Below are 20089 nucleotides of genomic sequence, written 5' to 3' on the forward strand. Positions count from 1 at the left end.
CCCTACAGACTGCCGCACTCCAGGCTTCCCTGTACTTCACTCATGGAGTTTGCTCAAACTCATGTCCATTGAGTCAGTGATGCCATCCAACCATCTCCTTCTCTCTTGCCCCCTTTTCCTCCTGCCCTCAATCTTCCCTAGCATCAGGGTCTTTTCCAGTGAGTCAGCTCTTCGCATCAGGTGACCAAAGTATCGGAGCTTCAGCTTCAGCATCAGTCGTTCCAATGAATATTCAGGGTTGATTTCCTTTAGGGTTGACTGTTTTGATCTCTTTGCAGTCCAAGGGACTCTTCAAGAGTCTTCTCCAGCACCACAATTCAAAAGCATCAATTCTTTGGCTCTCAGCTTTCTTTATGGTCCAACTCACATCTGTACCTGACTATTGGAAAAACCATAGCTTTGACTATATGGACCTTTGTCGGCAAAGTGATGTCTCTACTTTTTAATATGCTGTCTAGCTTTGTCATAGCTTTTCTTCCAAGGAGCAAGTGTTTTTTAATTTTGTGGCTACAGGCACCATCCACGGTGATTTTGGAGCCCAAGAAAATAAAATCTGTCACTGTTTCCACTTTTTTCCCTTCTGTTTGCCATGAAGTGATAGGACCGGATGCAATGATCTTCATTTTTTTGAATGTTGAGTTTTAAGCCAGATTTTTCACTCTCCTCTTTCACTGTCATCCATAGGCTCTTTAGTTCCTCTTTATTTTCTGCCCTTGGAGTGGTATCTGCATATCTGAGGTTGTTGATATTTCTCCTGGCGATCTTGATTTCATTATGGTAGAAAAGCATTTTTAAATTTTGCCACTTTTCTGGGTCTTCATTTATTTTGGAGAGCTACTTATGGGAAATCATGTGAATACTTCTCTCCTGTGAATCTGCCTGTGTCCATCTTTGTTCTTTTCAAATTCAAGATCCAGTCAGAGATCTTACAGTGCATTTGTCATGTCTCTTTATTCTCCTATAATCTAGAAATGCTCCTCAGCTTTTTTTTTTTTTTTTTAATTTTTCATTAAATTGACAGTTTTAAAGAATCATGGCTCTATGTTTTATGGGATATCTCATAATCTGAATTTTTATGATTGCGTGTCCCTTTGTCTTGAACCCAGTCAGTGAACCTTTTTTGTCACCACCATTGCTAGTTTATCAGTGGTCTCTGTGTGGCTCAACTGATGGTTATCAGTTCACTTTTTTTTAATTCCATCTCTCAAAACCTTTGACACAGTTGATCACTTCTTGAAACACCTTTTTCCTTTGGCTTCTGGCACAATACTTTCTCTTGCTTTTCCATCTGCCTTATGTCTTCTCTGCCTCCTTTGCTGAGGGAATTTCATCTTATGGATGTCTGTAAATTTCCCTCTAAGTACTAATTTAGCTGCATTCTACACATGATATGTAGTGTTTTCATTTTCATTCAGATTTTTTTTTTTTTTAATTCACTCTGATGGGTAGCCTGTGGGACAGTTCCAGGCATTTTATGCTGTGAGGGCTCTAGTATTGACAAGATCAATGCAGAGGCTTTTCTGCAGTCATTTGAAGGAAGTTGTTGCCAAGTAGCCATATGAATTGTTTTAAAATGTCACAGGATCTTAATGAGGTGCATGTCAGAGCTTTTCTTTTATGCGAAGAGCTGTTGGGAACATGTAGATTTTAAAAGAAGCCTTCCAGTTTATTTTGTACCCTGCATGAGAATGACTAATTTATATCTAACCCTATGTCTTGATGTGTTTTCTAGAGTGAGAACCTGAAGGTTTCAGTTTTGGGTCTGTTTGGTCTTTAGCGTCTCCCTGTGCTTCAGTTTCAGCATGAGAATGACTAATTTATATCTAACTCTTTGTCTTGATTTGTTTTCTACAGTGAGAGCCTGAAGGTTTCAGTTTTGGGTCTGTTTGGTCTTTAGCATGTCCCTGTGCTTCACTTTCCCAAAGAGTAGATTTGTTCCTTGGGTAAACATTTCTTAGACATATTGGATGTGCCAGTCTCTGATTGATATTGGGTAGTGCTGATATCATAATATAAACAAATAATTATGAAATGCCTCAAAGAGATATGAGACTTGGGCTCATTATCAGTTAGAAGGATCTTGGCTTCTCTGTAGCCTCGCCATCAGCTTCTCCATTCAGAGTCTGCCCCAACTGGGAACACATTTACTGGGAGTGGGTTCTTTCTTTCCCAGGTGTGGAACCAGAGCCTTTTGAAATTGGAGACCACTTGATTGAGGCTAGTGGGAAACTTCACCTGCTGGATAAGCTGTTGGCATTCCTGTATTCCAAGTAGGTGATAGGTTCATATTTTCTATTCTGAGCTGGTGATTGTTGAAACCAGAATAATGTGCAACTCACTGATTTCTTGAGACTAATCCCAGTTCTCCTTTTTTCCAAGACCCTGATTCAGGTTCCACCTTTTCTGCAGCTATACCCTTCATCCCATGCCATCCCCTCTATGATCATCCTTTCCTTTCCTGAATTCCTATAGCACTTAGGATCCTAATCCAGCATTTGGCAGCATACTGCCTTAATCTGCTGTCTGGTTAATTGTTATATTAACCATGTCACTCTAGCTGTATTGTTTAGTTCAACAAAGACAAAGATACCATCAAACGTTTCTTTTTAAAAGGCCTGCTGGTGTACCTTGCTTTGAATTGGCACATATTAAGTACTTAGCAAATATTTACTCTTGTTAACTTGTGGGGCTTGATTTGAACTCAAGGAGAACTCGAGGACTCTTTCCCTGAGATGCAAGTTGGGTATTGGAAGAATTAAGCCACTTTTTTGGGGCCTGTAAAGATTTAGCTAAGTGTTCAGTGGCCTGGTGTCTGGCCTGTATCTGATCCTCTGGTTCTCGGAGGTACAGAGCAGTCTAGAAAAAAATCCGTTTCCCAAGGATTTCTAAGTTGTCCCTTAGGGACAACTGACCCAAGAAGGCCTGAACCAACCTAAAACCTGAGATTTGGCAAAAGTGTCCAAAATTAGGAATGTGCAAGTCAAACAGCTGCATGCCTGATTGTATTTTATAGGCTATGATGTATCTCCTCTAAGTGTCCTAGTGTTGGGAGAAGGACCCATAAACAGCTTCTCTTTGACCTTTTCATTTCACAGGTGATGAAACGGGCCCAGAGAGGCTTTGTGGCTTGTCTGAGGCCACCACAGCCAGCAAATGACAGAAATGGGATTAGATGAAGTTCTAATCTAATGGGATTACATGAGGATTAGATTTTAAGTTCAACACCTTTTCTACCAGTTTGAGGCTAGAGTCTTGAAGGAGTTTTTCATAATTGTTCATCTACACCTATCACAAACTCAGATTAAATTAGTTTTCCTAATAGAATGTTGTTTAGACATGTTTAGAGAGTGCCATACAGTACTTCTTTGTTTATGCAAACTTAATAGCTGATAACCATGGGCTGTAGGTTTGAACTTTTTTTTTTCGACCATACCATGGAGCTTTTGGTTGAACCCAGCCCTTGGCAGTGAAAAGTGCAGAGCCCTAATAACTGGACCACCAGGGAATTCCCTTGAATTAGTCCTTGACCTAATCCATTTTGCCACCTCCTTTCTTCTCTCCTCTCCCTACATAAGTTTTCTTATGTATCATGTGGGATTTGAAATGCCACCTGCCTCTTCCTTCTCTAAAGTGATGCTTCTCAAAATTTTCAACCAATAAAGCTATAATTGAAAGGATAGTGACTTTCACCCCAAAGTAGAGAAGAGCTATTGATTGCCAACCACAAGCTCTTTAAGGTCATCAGTTTTTGTTTCATTTTTTGTACATTTGAATTTTGCATTTTTCTCTTCACATATCTTTTATTTTGCTGTTAAAACTGTATGTTTCTTTCCATTTAGTAATTGCCATCCTGGAAAGAAGCACTGTCAGGAGCCACGTTAGGCATTACTGACAAAATGGAGGCACGGCCCCAACCCCCTCTCCTCATTCCGCAGGCATGGACCCAGGATGAAGGAGTTAGCTCTTGTGATTCTGACTTGTTTCTTCCTTTCGTCAGTTGGGTTGGCTGGAAAGAATGTTAAGGTGCTTATTATTCTTGAGAGAAGCGTGAGACAGCGCAAAGCCTTCTGCACTTGTGCCCAGAAAATAATCTATAAAGTAACCATTGTCATTTGTTCAAGGATTTTTGCAAAGAATGTCCCAGGATGAGCACATAGGCCACAGCTTGAGGCCATGGGAAGGATTGTTACATGAGACCTGTTTGTGAGGGGAATGTTTATGGCAAAAGAAGTTTGCTGAGTTTAGGGTTTAGGAATAATTAAGAATAGTTAGAAGCCTTTTTAGGAGATAGTGAGCTTTTATGCGGCCCAGACATAAGCATGAGTTACAATGTAATGACAAGTAAACACCATTCTGAGAGAATTGCTGAAGCAGGAACTCTGTTTGAAGGGCAACAATGAGACAATAATCTGGGTGAGGGGGAACTGAAAATGTCAAACCTCTGACCTAATGCTTTTGAAAAAGTATAAAAGAGAACCTGATGCTTGAAGTAAACATGTAGTCCTGTACCTCCAGTCAGAGGCTACATCATTTCCCTCGGACACTGCTCATCCCTTCAGGCTGATCCTCTGGCTGCTGGAGCTGGAGTCCTGCAAAACACCTTGGTTATCTAGGGCTTACTACGCCCTCTGGTGCATTGACGCAGACTCCTGGGAATATCCCAACACTTACAGCACCAGTGAGAAGTGTTGTAAGGACTCAGCTACTGGTGCAGTTACATGCTTGTATAAAACATTTCACATTACTGAAGAAGGCTCTGTAAATGATTATGACATTTATGTTTCTACTTCAGGATTTCATTTCTTTGTAAACTTGTATTCTTCACTAAGTTTCACCTGCAGGAAATCCACCCTAAATACTATTGGAGTTGGCAGTTTTTCCTTTTCTTTTCCTTGCCAGAGGCCATCGAGTTTTACTTTTCTCTCAGATGACCCAGATGTTGGATATTCTCCAAGACTACCTGGATTATAGAGGTGACATCCCTTGGCCATTACATTAATCAAGACTTTTAGACTTAACAGTCCAGATGGGTCTGTGAAGAATTATCTGGGGTGTGGGGATGTTACAGAGAAAAACATTATTAAGAATATTATTCAGAATCAAAGGAAGATAGCTTACAGTAGGGGCATGACTATATATGAGAGAGACAAAATTGGTGTTTGGTTTTGAGCAGACAGTGTTTTACTCCACAGTGAGTAATTGAAAATGGTTTCTATTTCTCTGTTTTCTCCCTCTGTGTGAAGGCTACAGCTATGAGCGTGTGGATGGTTCTGTAAGAGGAGAAGAGAGACACTTGGCCATTAAGAACTTTGGACAGCAGCCCATCTTTACTTTTCTCTTGAGTACCAGGGCAGGTAGGCCGCATCCCTATTGATGAAAGCAGACAAATGAAAGGGTGAAACAGTACATTTAAATTCTAATCATTAGATTTTTCCTTAATTCACTGAAAGGTGAGGTTTTTACTGAGGAGTGTAAAAAAAAAGGAGTGGGGGGAATTGAGGTAGGTTACATCAGTTTATCACTGTCCTAGACTTCTAGCATGGTACTCGTTTCTGTCAAACTGATTTAAGCTTTCATCTCATCAGAGAAGTAAGGTTAAAACCTGGGGTTGTTGGAAAGTAATTCTGATCTCTTTTGACCATTGACCTGTGAACATCCTGAAAGATTTCTATAATTTTGTATAGAAATTTTAGTTTTAGTCATGTTCAATAGAGACAGCTCTCCTTCCCAACCATGAATTTGGGAAACAAGATAGCAGCCTGCCTACTAGTTGTCCTTCTGACAGGTAGCTCTGAAAGTGTTGTGAAAGCTTAATAAAAAATCTGCTTTTAAAAAGTGTGATTGTTATGAAATTTCCAGCTCTTTAGAATTAATTGTAACATTGTCTGTATATGACTTAAGTCATAAATATTTTATATGACATTTGTAGTGCCATACCACTTATGGAGTGCTTTCATTTACTTAAATGATGTCAGCTCTTGGAGATGAAATTATTCTCATGTCACAGAACAAGCAGACCTTAAATTAATTTTGAATTCACAGAATCTTAAGTTTCTTTTTTTTCTCTCAGTCTCTTTTTTTTGGTAGACCTAAATCTTGATGGAATAGAATTAGGAGCTCTAAAGGGATGTATATCCTCTATTGTAAAGAGAGATCAGTATATTTATGAAAAGAGAGTTCAGTCTTATTTAGTAAACATTTATTAAGTCCCTGGTACTATAGGGTATTAAAAAGTAGTGTTGAATATAATCATTGACCATAAGGAGATTGTTTTACCTGTGTATGTCTCATCTCTGTATTAAAGAGATATAATGAAATTCATTTGGTCCTGCTCGCTTCTAAGATCATAGACTGCACCCTTGATCTCAGCCACTTATTCATGTCGCAGTTGTCTTAGGGTAGTCTTAGGAGAGACTGATTAGGTAACCTGATAATAAGTGGCTGAGATCGAGGGTGCAGTCTGTGTGATCTTAGAAGGAGATCCATTCAGTCCATGCTAAAGAAAATCAGTCCTGAATATTCATTGGAAGGACTGATGCTGAAGCTGAAACTCCAATACTTTGGCCATCTGATGTGAAGAACTGACTCATTAGAAAAGACCCTGATCCTGGGAAAGATTGAAGGCAGGAGGAGAAGCGGATGATGGAGGATGAGATGGCTGGATGTCATCAGTGACTCAATGGACATGAGTTTGAGTAGACTCCGGGAGTTGGCAATGGACAGGGAGGCCTGGCGTGCTGCACTCCATGGGGTCGCAAAGAGTCGGACACAACTGAGCGACTGAACTGAACTGAACTGATGCCTTACTGATTTCAACACCGTCATACTCAGCAGCATTGTTTGAAACATCTGAAATTAGGAAGAAAGATCTCTGCTTTTCAACTAATCTCCTTGGAGTTCTTGGAATTAGAACAGAGGGATCTCATAGGAGCCAAAGCAGTCCTGAGCCTTTTCCAAACACCAGCTGTCCTGTTTGCTGTCACATTTTAGTTGTTGATTTGCATCATTATCATTTATTCAAGTTTCTCTCCAACTTCCAGGTATTTCTTATTGAGTCATATTGCCACCAGGTGGCAGTGAGAGCTCATGAATATGTCTCAGACAAGTCTGGCTATAGCTTATTTATAAAATATCATCCTTTAATGAAGAAGAGCTGAACTTAACAGTAACCCAAGAAGAAGAAGAAAATTTTTATGAAAAAAACATTTCATAAAAAAATTAAAACACTTCAATGAAATAAGTGCCTGAAAGTATTATGGAATAGTGGGTAAAAAACATAGGCTCTGAAGCCAGACCATGTGGTACTGAATCTGGCTCCTTTCGCTTCCAGTCATCCCTCAACTTCTCCGTGCTTCCATTGCAACATCTATAAAACGAGTACCCGTGATTGTTGCGAGGATTATAGGAGTTAATATATGTAAAGCGCTTTAGAATGGTGCCTGCAGACAGTAAAGCATAGCACCTGGGTAGCTGTTGTTGTTATTCAGTATATTAGCATCTCTCGGTAATCAGTCTTTATTATCTGTTTATTCCAACTTTAATTTTATATAAAGGCTTTAATTAGAATGTTCCTGCCTGACTTAAGATCTAGCTTGGAGGCAGTAGCCCATCTCAGAAGTTGGTCCTTAGTTCTGGCTCCTGGAACAAGCCATTTCAGGCTTGCTTGTTTCAGCAACGAGCTGTAATGACCCTGGCAAGAGGGAGTCTATTTTGTGCTTGTTTCCACATTAATCAAAGAGAAGGCTGTAATTTGCCTTCATAGTTCTTCTCATTAATTCCCATAGTCCAAGGAGCCTCCACAGCCCTCTTCCTAAAGAAAGACTGGAAAGTTGTCCCAGGGAGTGTTTTTGTCCTTTGGTTGGTTTTGTTACCTTCTCCTTAATTAATGTGGACAAGTAACAGAAGAGAATACTAAAGTCTTCTCCAATCAGAGGGAGATAGCCCCCTGCTCCGCTTGGGGGTGTAATACATGGCATCTCCTCTTCTCATTAACTTGTGTCAGAGCCCATGCTGCCTGGTTGTACCTTGCAGTGAACATTAGGAGGTCTTCTCTTGATGGTGCCCACAGCAGACCTCGCTCAAATTTAAAACTGTTTCTGAAAGAGCATGTTTCCTTTTCCACAGACTATTCTAAACGAAGTTCAATGAAGATTTTTAAACTGGAGAGATTTAAAATGGATTCAGGGCGCTAACTTAAGTACCTACTTTTGCTTCTTACCTCGCTCCACTCACTTCCGTTACTTGCAGTTGTTAAACTTGCAGTTTAACTTGCAGTCAGGCAGCAAAAGCCCATGTAGGACTTTTAACCACTATAAAGCTCTGTCTAGAGTTGAGGATGGGGGTGTCAGTTTGAAGGATGAAGCCAGTCATTTTGGCTGCTTTCAATTTATCAGTCTGAACGCTGTGGCCTTGTGTCATCATAGTCTGGTCCTTAGCCCTTGTACTTCTGCCAACATTCTTTTTTGTATTGTTTTCAGGTGGAGTTGGCATGAACTTAACAGCAGCAGATACTGTTATTTTTTTTGACAGTGATTTCAATCCTCAGAATGACTTACAAGCAGCTGCCCGGGCTCACCGAATTGGCCAGAACAAGTGAGAGATTTAAGCATAGCTCTGGTTCCACTTCCTTGGCTCTTCAGTAGTTCTGGGTTCGGGGGGAAGGTGAAGAATGTGGGCTGGTGACAGTTCTAGACTGGGCGGTGAGAGACCGGTTGGTTTTAGCCCATCTCTGTTGCTGACTCCAGAGTAGTACTGGGCTGGGACTTGCTTTGGTAAAAAGAGCAAAGTCAAATTGTGAAAGGACTAGGAGGGACTCTGAGAAGTTATTTAACATCCTTCCTGAGTTAAGGTGTGATTCAGTTTAAAAATGAAGTTATGGGTTTATGGACCTAAGATAAAAAGATAAGTCTTACTCTCTGACCTGGTGATGATTTAGAACAGAGGTTTTCCTCTACCATGGATAAGGAACTCCAATCATGACCACCTCGTCATCCCTCCCTTGACTCTTTTGGAAAGGTTCAGTGAGCATTAGAGGCCAGATTCTCTCTAACAAATAACTCAGGTTCACATACAGCAATCCCCTGTTAGTTGTACCCTGAAGCTGGCATTTTAGATTTGTTTCCTTTTTTGCGTCTTGACCTGGCATGCTTGTGTGCTTCTTTGCGGACCCTTCTATTTTAGCACATTAGTTTTCTGTGATTTCTCTACAGGTCTGTTAAAGTTATTCGGCTGATTGGACGAGACACTGTCGAAGAGATTGTCTATAGGAAAGCGGCCTCCAAGCTGCAGCTCACCAACATGATCATAGAAGGGGGCCATTTCACTCTGGGAGCCCAGAAACCTGCTGCGGATGCTGACCTCCAGGTAAGATACACTGTTCTTCACTTTTGTTTTTTGGTTTTTTTTTAACTTATTTATTTATTTGGCCTTGCTGGGTCTTGTTTGCAGCATGTGGAATTTTTAGTTGCAGCGTGTGGGACCTAGTTCCCTGACCAGGGATCAAACCTGGGGCCCTTGCACTGGAAACATGGAGTCTTAGCCCCTGGATCACCAGGGAAGTCCCTGTTCTTCATATTAGAAGATGTCATGGTTTTAGTCAGTGGTTCCATCAGTGAGAAAGTAGATGAATTAACCACCCACTCTCTCCTGCTACACATTTGTTCCCTAGCCAGATTCCTTCCTGCCATAGGAAGATCCCCTGGAGGAGGAAATGACAACCCTCTGCAGTATTCTTGCTTGGGAAATTCCATGGACAGAGGAACCTGGCGAGCTGTAGTCAATGGGGTCACAGAGTCAGACCCAACTGAGCATGCATGCACATAATATATATACTACATGCAGGCTGCTATGGGAGTGAAAATGAATATGATAAATAAAGGCAGCAGAATACAGAATAAGGATGGACTGTAATGGCACCCCACTCCAGTACTTTTGCCTAGAAAATCCCATGGACGGAGGAGCCTGGTGGGCTGCAGTCCATGGGGTCGCTAAGAGTCGGACACGACTGAGTGACTTAGCAGTAGCAGTGGATCCCTTTTACTTGGATTCATATCCAAGCCTTGTCTCTTACTGGCTGTGTTGCTTTGAGCAGATAGCTTAACCTTTGCTTTCTGAAAATGAGGATACCACAGGTTCCATCAGGGGGCCTTAAGAGAATTAGGTAAAATAAACAACTCAGCATAATAATGATTTATCTTGTACCTCCATCTTAACCCCAGACCCTTTGATCAGTGCTTTGCATCACCTTCTTCACACTCAGAGGAGGGTAGACAAGATCAGGAATTCAGAATTATGCCGTAGGAAAAACAGATGAAAGAACTAGAGTTAATTGCTTAAAGGAGGAGACACCAGCTAGGAAGCAGATGCAGGCTTGGAAGATGTTAGAGAAAACTCTTCTGGGAGAGGACTTGGAGATATTCTGTAGCAGCCCTTGGGTTTAAATTAGAACCCATATTATCATATAGACCAGGTCCTCCCATTTGACCCAGGGATGAGGGGCTAGAAGCAGAGAGACTGACTTCTAGGATGCTGGAAAGATCCAGGCATGAAGTGAGTTATAAACCTCTGACATAGGCAGTAGCAATGGAAGGGTCTGGAACATTACAGAAGAAGAAATGACAGGAGCTGCTGCTTAGAGGTGGGGAGCTAGGGAGAATAGAAAATGTAAAGATGTCTATAAGGTCTTCAGCCTGGATAATGAGGAGGATAGAAATTAGGAAGCAAGAAGTTTAGGTAGAGATTTAGGAAGAGGAAGATAATTTAGGCTTTAGTCAACAGAGTTTGCAGTAAAAACGTATTAAAAAAAATACTGTTAGAGGAAAAGCTCAGAGATAAAAATTTCATTTGCAAAAGTTTGTAAGAGAGTAGACTTTAAAGGGACTAGTTTATCAAACAGAAAATACAACAAGTATTTAAAAGGAAAAATTACTATTAAAAGCGAAATAAAAACTAAATTAAAAGCGTCACATCTGATCCTCGGGAAGAACAAAGCGAAAGCTGCCTTTTGTCTGTTATTTTATTTTTTGAACTTTAAATAAAGTTTACTAGTTTTGACCAAAAAAAAAAAAAAAAGCGAAATTGCCAAGTGTTTGGTTAGTCTGGTTTTCCTCACATGGTTATTATATCCACAAAGACCAGTGCATACCTTTACACATCTGCTTTGCAGAAGACAGGGCTCACATTGGTTTTGTTAGGAAGTCAGTAACTTATGGGAAAGGCTCAAGGTTTCATTTATTTTGAAACTTGAACTAGAAAGTAACCCTGGATTTTGTGTGTTTACTTGTTTGGTTCTTGTTTCTCTTAAGGTGCAAAGTGTGGTTTTTTTTCGTTTTTTTTCTTTGGTTCCCAGTTGATGTGTGCACGCTTGTCCATGCTGGTGGCAAAGCAGATCGTACATGTGTTCACGTTATCCAAGAGGCAGTTACAAATGTCAGATGGCAGCTTGAGAGAAGGGTGTGGGCAGACTGCAGAGGCTCTTACAGTTCTCCAACCATGAGTTCCTGTAGAACCTCATGAGTGACAAGTTCAGTATTGGGTCTGGTGAGGGGAATGAATGGCTGAGCCTTGGCGTGCCCACATTCTGGGTGTGGGAGGAGGAGTTGTCAGTAAGAAGCTTGAACTCTCTCCCAATTGGAGAGGGGCTCAGGGGATTCAGTGATGGTGTCCCTGTGACGTAGGCTGCTGGGCATGTCCATGTAATTGTGTAAACATGTCTTTGTGCCATGGGCCAGATCCTAATGGGAACATAGACCCCCCCCCCCCCCAGCTGTTTGAGAGGGGCTCTGTCAGAATCTCACCCAGCTCATGGTTAGTAGAAGGTTACTTCTGATTTTTCTCTTAACCTACCAAGCCTCTGCAAGTTATCTCTGGTTGCCAGAAGCAAAGATAACACCCCAATGCCCTTATCTCCAGAGAAAGCAGGGTTTGTATAATAAAAAGAATCCGATAGTCAAAGATGTGACTGTGGTTCAGTAAATCTAAGAAGTACTGGATCATGAAATCCTCAAAGAAGGAATCGGATTCATTACCCTGCAGGAAGAACATTATAGGAAACAAAGGCAGAGGCAGATGGAGTGAACATTTACTGAATGCTCACTGTGTGCTAAGTATCCTATGAAGGGGTTCTTCCCGATTATTTCTGTGATATAAATAACAGAAGAATGAGGTAGGTACTCTCCTTATTCCCATTTCAAATAATTTGCCCAAGAATGTTAATTCATTAAGACTCCAATCCAAGGACTCTCTAACCTCCAAGCACATGCCCTTGCCTTTAATTACTGTAATATATTTCTTCTCTTGAGCTTCCCAGGTGGTGCTAGTGGTAAAGAACCCGCCTCCCAATGCAGGAGACATAAGAGATGTGGGTTTGATCCCAGTTTGGAAGATCCCCTGGAGGAGGGCATGGCAACCCACTCCAGTATTCTTGCCTGGAGAATCCCATGTATAGAGGAGCCTGACGGGCTATAGTCCATAGTATCATCATGAAAGGGTCAGACACGACTGAAGCAACTTAGTGTGCATGCACATTTTTTCTCTAAAAATACATGTGGTCCCTTGATAACTGAGACACGTCACAAGTGAGACGTAGACTAAAGGGAGTATCCCGGTGTGGACCAGTCTTTTCATAAATAGTGGCTTTTATTTTTGGTGCCAGTTGTTGAAGTGAAAATTGCTCAGCCATGTCCAACTCTTTGCAACCCCATGGACTATATAGTCCATGGAATTCTCCAGACCAGAATACTGGAGTGGGTAGCCTATCCCTTCTCCAGGGGATCTTCCCAACCCAGGCATCGAACTTCCCGCGTAGCTCAGTCGGTAAAGCATCTGCCAGCAATGCAGGAGTTCAGTTCAGTTCAGTCGCTTAAATCGTGTCTGACTCTTTGCGACCCCATGAATCGCAGCACGTCAGGCCTCCCTGTCCATCACCAACTCCCAGAGTTCACTCAGACTCACGTCCATCGAGTCAGTGATGCCATCCAGCCATCTCATCCTCTGTCGTCCCCTTCTCCTCCTGCCCCCAATCCCTCCCAGCATCAGAGTCTTTTCCAATGAGTCAAATCTTCGCATGAAGTGGCCAAAGTACTGGAGTTTCAGCTTTAGTATCATTCCTTCCAAAGAAATCCCAGGGCTGATCTCCTTCAGAATGGACTGGTTGGATCTCCTTGCAGCCCAAGGGACTCTCAAGAGTCTTCTCCAACACCACAGTTCAAAACCATCAATTCTTCGGCGCTCAGCCTTTTTCACAGTCCAACTCTCACATCCATACATGACCACAGGAAAAACCATAGCCTTGAGTAGACGGACCTTTGTTGGCAAAGTAATGTCTCTGCTTTTCAATATGCTATCTAGGTTGGACATAACTCTCCTTCCAAGGAGTAAGCAATGCGGGAGACCTGGGTTCAATTCCTGGGTTGGGAAGATCCCCTGGAGAAGGAAATGGCAACCCACTCTAGTATTCTTGCCTGGAGAATCCCAGAGGAGCCTGGCAGGCTACAGTTCATGGGATGGCAAGAGTTGGATACAACTTAGAGCTATGTTTTCATTACCAACTGAACTACTGGGAAGCCAGTTGCCAAATTCAGTTGCTTTTTTGTATATATCAGGGTTAAAGATAAGTATATCTAGGTTTGTTCAATTCTTCCAGTGAGCTATCTAAATTTTTTTCCAGTTGTTACAGAGTATTGTAAGATTTCCAAGTTATTCACAGAATAAACCAGCTAGAGATAGCTAACCCAAAAAGACAAGATGCAAATGAGCCAAAGTGTGAATGCAGCTTGGTTCAGAGCCTCAGAGTTAGCACTTAGGGAAGTACACAATTGAAAGGAGAAAACTACAGCTAGGAAAGATGATCTGAACTTTTTTAGGTGGTTCCTACAAGCCTAGGGAGAGGCTGAGGGTTCGTTAGAGAGCAGGTAAGAGAAGCAGGGTAGTGCAATGTCCAGGGTAGGCATGTCCAGCAAGCAGCATTAGAATTGAGAAACGGCTCTCCCGTCCAGTGGTCAGGAGATGTTGCTGGTCTTTAGTGAAGATGGTTTCCGCTGAGCACTGTGGTAGGAACAAAACTGCCAAAGGAAAGTCACTTAAGAAAGATGCTGTGTAGCCTTCTCATTCCAAGAAGTTTGGCAGTAGGAGGGGTAGGAGAGTAGCTAACAGGGTCTGTGATGTCTCACGTGACTGCTGGGGATACCTGTGAAACTCTGTGAGAAGTGCTAAGATAATGCTGGAAGTGACTCTTATTCTTCAGAACAAAGATTGGAGGGTCAAATTTTCTCTTTATTGAGAATTGTCAAAGTTAGGCTCTGACTGTCATTTATCACCTCTCTGCTCATCCATCATCCAATTACAGAACAGCCTTGTTGGTGTCATCTGTCACAGGGAGGGAAGAAAGGCTGAGCATCAGGACAGGGATGCGCCTGGTGTCTAAGCCACTTTGCAAATCACTGGTGCCCAATGTTTGTTTTCATGAGGGCCAACTGGACTTTTTTGTTGTCTTCATTCAAGTTGAGCGAGATACTCAAATTTGGTTTGGATAAACTGCTGTCCTCGGAGGGGAGCACCATGCATGAAATAGACCTGAAGTCTATTCTGGGAGAAACAGAAGATGGCCACTGGGTCTCTGATGCCCTGCCTACAGCAGAAGAAGGAAGCAGAGAGCCAGAGGAAGGAAGTAAGTGGGGGGTGAGAACAGAGCTAATGTCATGGCCACCCCAAGCTAGAGCAGGAGATGGGTCCCCATTTCTATTTCTGAGGTATTTGGATTTCTGATTTGAAATGTTTTTTTTTTTTCCCCACATGGTAGCTTTGTAAGGATGTTCCTTGATGTCTTAGGGTTATTTTGTAATGAATTTATTTGTCTGTACCAGTGGCAACACAAATTCAGTGTGGAATGGGGTGAGAGGTCTGCTAGTCTTCCTAGGCTTCTTGATTCGAGAGTACTTTATTCCATTCATGCAGAGGAGGGCAGTTTCTTTACCCGATGCTGCTTCCTTTTTTGAGTGGAGAGTAGGCCGGCATGACTTCTCGTTTTGTGATTCTTTTTCGTTTCCGCAGGACCCTGAATTTCCATCACCTGCTTCATTCTTTCCCTTTGCCACCAAACTGTCAAGGCACGACATCCAGAAGCAATGCCTTCCCAAATTGCTACCTTCAAGTACTTTCTAGTCTCTTTCTGTCAGTTCCTTAGCAGTTGCTTCTCTGATTTTCCCAGTTGCAGACCTTTCCTCATTATTTTCCCACTTGGAATGTGTCCTCCTCATGGGGGACAAATTTGATCTGTGTATGATGTTGTTAGAACTCTGCTGCCTCTTTTCCATGCAGTCTCTGCCTGACTCCACGTGGGCTTGGGAGCTAATTCAGCTCATTTGGGATGTTCATCTCTCTACCTTCCTGCAAATTGAGGTTTGTAGTACTCTCTGACTCCTAGCTTTTTAGAAGGTATGGGTTCAGGGTGGCTTTGTTGTCCTTGTTATTCCCTATGGTTTTTATAGGATGTTTGGAAGATCAGAATGTGGACAGCTGGCATTATTCTCTAAGACACTGCTCTTTAACTTTTCTCATTGTTTAGGTTTTACATTTTTGAATATTAGCATCCCATTTTTATTCTTCAAGAACCCTTTCTGATTCTCTGCTTGTTTTAATTGTGTCCTATTCTGTTTGCAGGGATAGAATATCCTCTCTGAGGACTTTTATTATAGCTTTTTAAAAAAGTATTCCTCTACGCCCTGTGTTGTGTATTTGTCTTGTCCTTGTTGGTAGTTTCTCTGAAATATCTGGTGTGCCGTGGCTATCTGTTCATGTTTGCAGGTGAAATGCAGAGCTGATGGGCAGGTCTGGCCTGAGCAAGTATGTGGATTCCTTGGGCTTATTCCAGCATCACTGATTGGTGAGCTGGCCTTCTCACTGAAGGGGCCCTCCCAGATGTCTGTATTTGGAGTCTTTTCTCTGGGCAACTCCATTTTTCTGAAGACTAATCCTTTAATATCTTTCTGGAAGAGGTGAATAGGGTCTGGAGTAACCTGTTTGCTCAGATTGAGGAGACAACATGAATGAAGGTGTTCAGGGTGCTCCTGTTACTTCTTTTTTTTTTTTTAATTGGAGTATAGTTGCTTTACAATGTTGTGTTAGTTTCTGCTGTAGGATGAAGTGAATCAGCCATATATATACATATATCCCTTCTTTTTTAGATTTCCCTCCGATTTGGGTCACCACAGAGCACTGAGTTCCCTGTGTTATACAGTCAGTTTTCATTAGTTATCTAAATATTTTATATGTAGTGATGTATATATGTCAATCCCAATCCATCCCACCACCACCCCCTTACTCCTTGGTATCCATATGTTTTTCTGTCTCTGTTTCTGCTTTGCAAATAAAGATTATCTATGCCTTTTTCTAGATTCCACATACATGTGTTGTGTGTGCTCAGTCACAACCCCATGGATTATAGCCCGCCAGGCTCCTCTGTCCATGGAATTTTCCAGGCAAGAATACTGGAGTGGATTGTTGTTTCCTTCTCCGGGGGAATCTTCCTGACCAGGGATCGAACCTGCGCCTTTTGTGTCTCCTGCCTTGGGAGGCGGATTGTTTACCACTGTGCTTCCTAGAAGCATATATGCATTAATGTGCGATACTTTTTTTTAGCTCCTGTTACTTGGTGTGCAGACTTTCTCTCAGTTATCCCTCCCTGCGATTCCTTGTCCATGGAAGTTCTGAGCTTTTGGAGGATTCAAAGGGTCTCTGCTCTCACAATCATCCCTTGACCAGGCACCTGTGTTTTGCTTCCACTGTTCTTTTAGCTCTGTTATCCCTTGAGCCACTGACAATTTTCTAAAAAGTTGTTGAACTTTTTGTCCACTGTCGTCTCATATATCTTTTTAAAATCCCTTTACTACCGTGTAGGTTTTAGGTGGGAAGAGAAATAGATGTATGTGGTCCTATTTTTAAGTTGCATTTTGATTACATTAAGTACTGAAGCCTGCACTCATTTCTGCACTCATCTAGATTAATTTTAGCTTATTTTGCTAATGTTTAGTAGAACAAAGTAAAATTTCACTGTTTTCCAGAAAGATAATTATATTTTTCAGTCAGTCCAACTGCCAAAAAAAATTATATATATTTTTTCAGGCAGTTCAGCTGCCGCAAAGATTTCCCAGTTGTATTAAAATTTGGAGTTCTGTCTTTGATCAGTGGGTACAGGTCCAGTCTGTGGTAGGTGGTTCCATTGGCAGGATGAGTGTCCATACCTATGGTCGCCAACCTTCTCTTGGCTGCAGAGTGAAGACAGAGCATGGTTAAAAGAAGAGAAATGAATATGAAAGACTCATAGCTACAGCATCCCCTATGAAAGGGGGCTATAGGAAAAAAAAGCAGGATAGCTTTTATCTTGAATGGCAGGATCTTTTTTTAAAGCATGTTTGTAAGTTGAGAATCGCGTGCAGCTACATATGTGATCATATTTGCCTCTTCTTGGCTCTTTTTTCCTCACTTGTTGATAGAGCACCTCATTGAAAGCCCCCTGCTGACTTAATTAGCAAATGCCAATTAGAATTACAGCTGGTTGGATTTGGGTACAAGTGTGAAGCAGTTGATCTCTTGAGAATGAAAATGTTTTGCTTTCGTACTCTCTAGAGAAAAACATACTTATATTCATAGCTGATTTTATAATGCTGTGAAAAGACATTCTTTGGTAACGTGCTATTAAATATGCTTCAATTTAGAATCGTTGTCTTACCTCTCTTAGTTACTAGGCTTGGCTTGTTATGACTTCTTTCTATCATGTGATTCATGGTCTTGGCAAATTACCCAACCTCTTTGAGTCTCTGTGTCCTCATCTGTAAAGTGGTGCTAGTACTGTGTATACCTTAGCCTTTTACACAGTTGCAAAAGTCAGATGTGATTATAAATGTGAAGGTGCTCTGACAGCATAACTGCTATTCAAGTTCAGACTATCGCCATTTGTGTTATTACTGTAGTTACTGTTTGCTGGCCTGTTATCTTTCCATCCTTCTATAGACACAGTTGTATACTGAAAAGAGCACATTGGCAGCAGACTCAGAAAATCCTGCTTTCTTCACTTATTAGCAATTTGAACTGGGGAGGCGCTTAATAACTCAGGAGTTTTATAATTTTATTTATTTTTGGTTGTGCTGGGTCTTCATTGCTGAACAGGCTTTTCTCCAGTTGTGGCAAGTGAGGGCTACTCTCTAATTCTGGACTAAGGATCAAAGCTGTGTCTCCTGCCTTGGCAGGTGGATTCTTTACCATCTGGGAGCCCCCAGGGAAGCCCTCAATTTTCTCTTTTTCTTAAGTGGGGTTAATTATACCAAGACTGTGGTGAAGCTCATGAAGATGCTTCATGAGCTCTACAAAGAAAGTTGTAAATCTAAGGGATTATTTTTGTGATTATTTCCTCATAGATTTTCTACTTGATCCTTGTAATATTACAGAAATGGGGGAAGAGCTGAGTGTTAAAAGTCTGTTTGTAATTAAAAAAAATATGCTGTTGGTTACCTTTATTTAGGAGATCTTAATGTTAGTGAGATTTGTGCTGGGGAATAGTGTGGGATGAATGAGTGATGAGTGATCCAGGACTTGGCAGGCATCAAACTGAGACTTACGGGCCACCTGAAGATAGACCAAAAGGGCTTTAGCCATGCTCGCTCCTTTAAAAAGTAAATATATGAAATCCCCAGGTGGATCCCAAACCCGTCAGCATTAGTGGGATGGGAATTCCAGTACCTTCATCACAAGCTATTCTTGGCCCATTTAGAATACAGGCCATTCTCTTGTTCACCCTCCTTATTGCTTTGACTAGAATCAATCCAGTTTTCTTTAGTATCTAACATTTCTCTCTGTGTTTTATGTTTTTAGAAAACCACATGTACTTATTTGAAGGTAAAGATTATTCTAAGGAGCCTAGTAAAGAAGACAGAGAATCATTTGAGCAACTGGTGAATATTCAGAAAACCCTTTTGGAGAAGACTAGTCAAGAGGGCCGGTTACTCCGAAATAAAGGCAGTGTAAGAACTGTTAATTTATGTGAGGATAAATTCTTCCAAAGTTTCAATAAAAATGAACAGAAAGTGATGCTGAGAATGATTTGTTAAGAAATAAGAATGTATCTATTTGTTGAAAAAAAGTATAAGAAGATGGCATAAAAATAATAACAAGGAGGTTATATTTTACCATTTATTGTGGGTGATAGTAAGCCACTCTTGAAGGGATCACTGTCTTACATCAAAATACCATACCCTGCTGCTGACAGTCATGACCTATGTCATTAAGGATGGATAGCAATCATAAACGATGTCTGTAATGTCCATAGCATTTGGCAGTTAGTCTGTATACATTAAATGCTAGTTATTGTTAAGGTGATCATGATGTTGGAATATTGTGTTTAAGACTGAAAGATAAAATACATTAAGGAGTATTTCCATTAAAATGAGTTAAACCTAAAACAGCATCCTTTCAATTAAAAAACAAGTTATTTTCTCAAGTACCTTATTCCTAATGAAATTAATCAAAATGACATATTGCTATACTGACATGCCAGTGCTTTGGTTGAGTTTAGAGCATAGTATCCTGGTTACCATGCCTACCAGATGTGTAAACTGAAGTATCTTGCCAGCACTTCCCACCACCCATGGTGAAATACTGTGAAATAATGAGCTCATTGCTCAGTGTGATGAATGAGACTCATGAAGGAACAGGTAGACCCCAGTTCCCCTGGTTATAGAGCTTGTTCTTCCTATAGGTTCCCATCCCAGGCCTTGTGGAGGGGTCCACCAAAAGGAAGCGGATTCTGAGCCCAGAAGAACGGGAGGACAGAAGGAAGAGAAGACAAGAAGCAGCAGCCAAGAGAAAGAGACTGTTAGAGGAGAAGAGGAAGAAGAAGGAAGAAGCAGAACATAAGAAAAAGTACGTGTGTGTTATTTGATGGTGTTATTAACAAAGCTGAAGGTCGCCGTTGGTAAAGGGATCACTACTGCATAGTGAGCCCACAGTCAAACATCACTTTAAAACTGCAGAAAGTGTCTGTAATGCTGGTAGTTCCCACTGGTAATAGAATACTTTTATAAAGATTAAACTTTCACCT

The 20089-nt window shown here is 41.3% G+C and overlaps 1 protein-coding gene across 5 annotated transcripts in view; it reads left to right on the forward strand.

The window, feature by feature from the left end:
• Positions 1–20089, forward strand: part of CHD1L (chromodomain helicase DNA binding protein 1 like) — a 65587-nt gene that overhangs the window by 34178 nt on the left and 11320 nt on the right. For 3 of the 5 annotated variants that reach the window (XR_015160867.1, XM_086392217.1, XM_086392213.1), the window contains 8 exons: positions 2174–2270; positions 4900–4973; positions 5244–5354; positions 8478–8592; positions 9210–9363; positions 14500–14665; positions 18865–19013; positions 19748–19911. Coding sequence is in view for 4 of the 5 variants with exons in the window: in XM_086392217.1 (XP_086248343.1) it covers positions 2174–2270; positions 4900–4973; positions 5244–5354; positions 8478–8592; positions 9210–9363; positions 14500–14665; positions 18865–19013; positions 19748–19911 (1030 nt within the window). In the remaining variant the exon portion in view is untranslated. The remainder of the gene's footprint in view (positions 1–2173; positions 2271–4899; positions 4974–5243; positions 5355–8477; positions 8593–9209; positions 9364–14499; positions 14666–18864; positions 19014–19747; positions 19912–20089) is intronic. The other 2 variants (XM_086392215.1, XM_086392216.1) reach the window with 2 other exon arrangements.

Source organism: Bos grunniens, chromosome 3, assembly GCF_055505025.1.
Source record: "Bos grunniens cultivar Pamir isolate PY7600 chromosome 3, Bosgru_T2T1.0, whole genome shotgun sequence".
Taxonomy (NCBI): domain Eukaryota; kingdom Metazoa; phylum Chordata; class Mammalia; order Artiodactyla; family Bovidae; genus Bos; species Bos grunniens.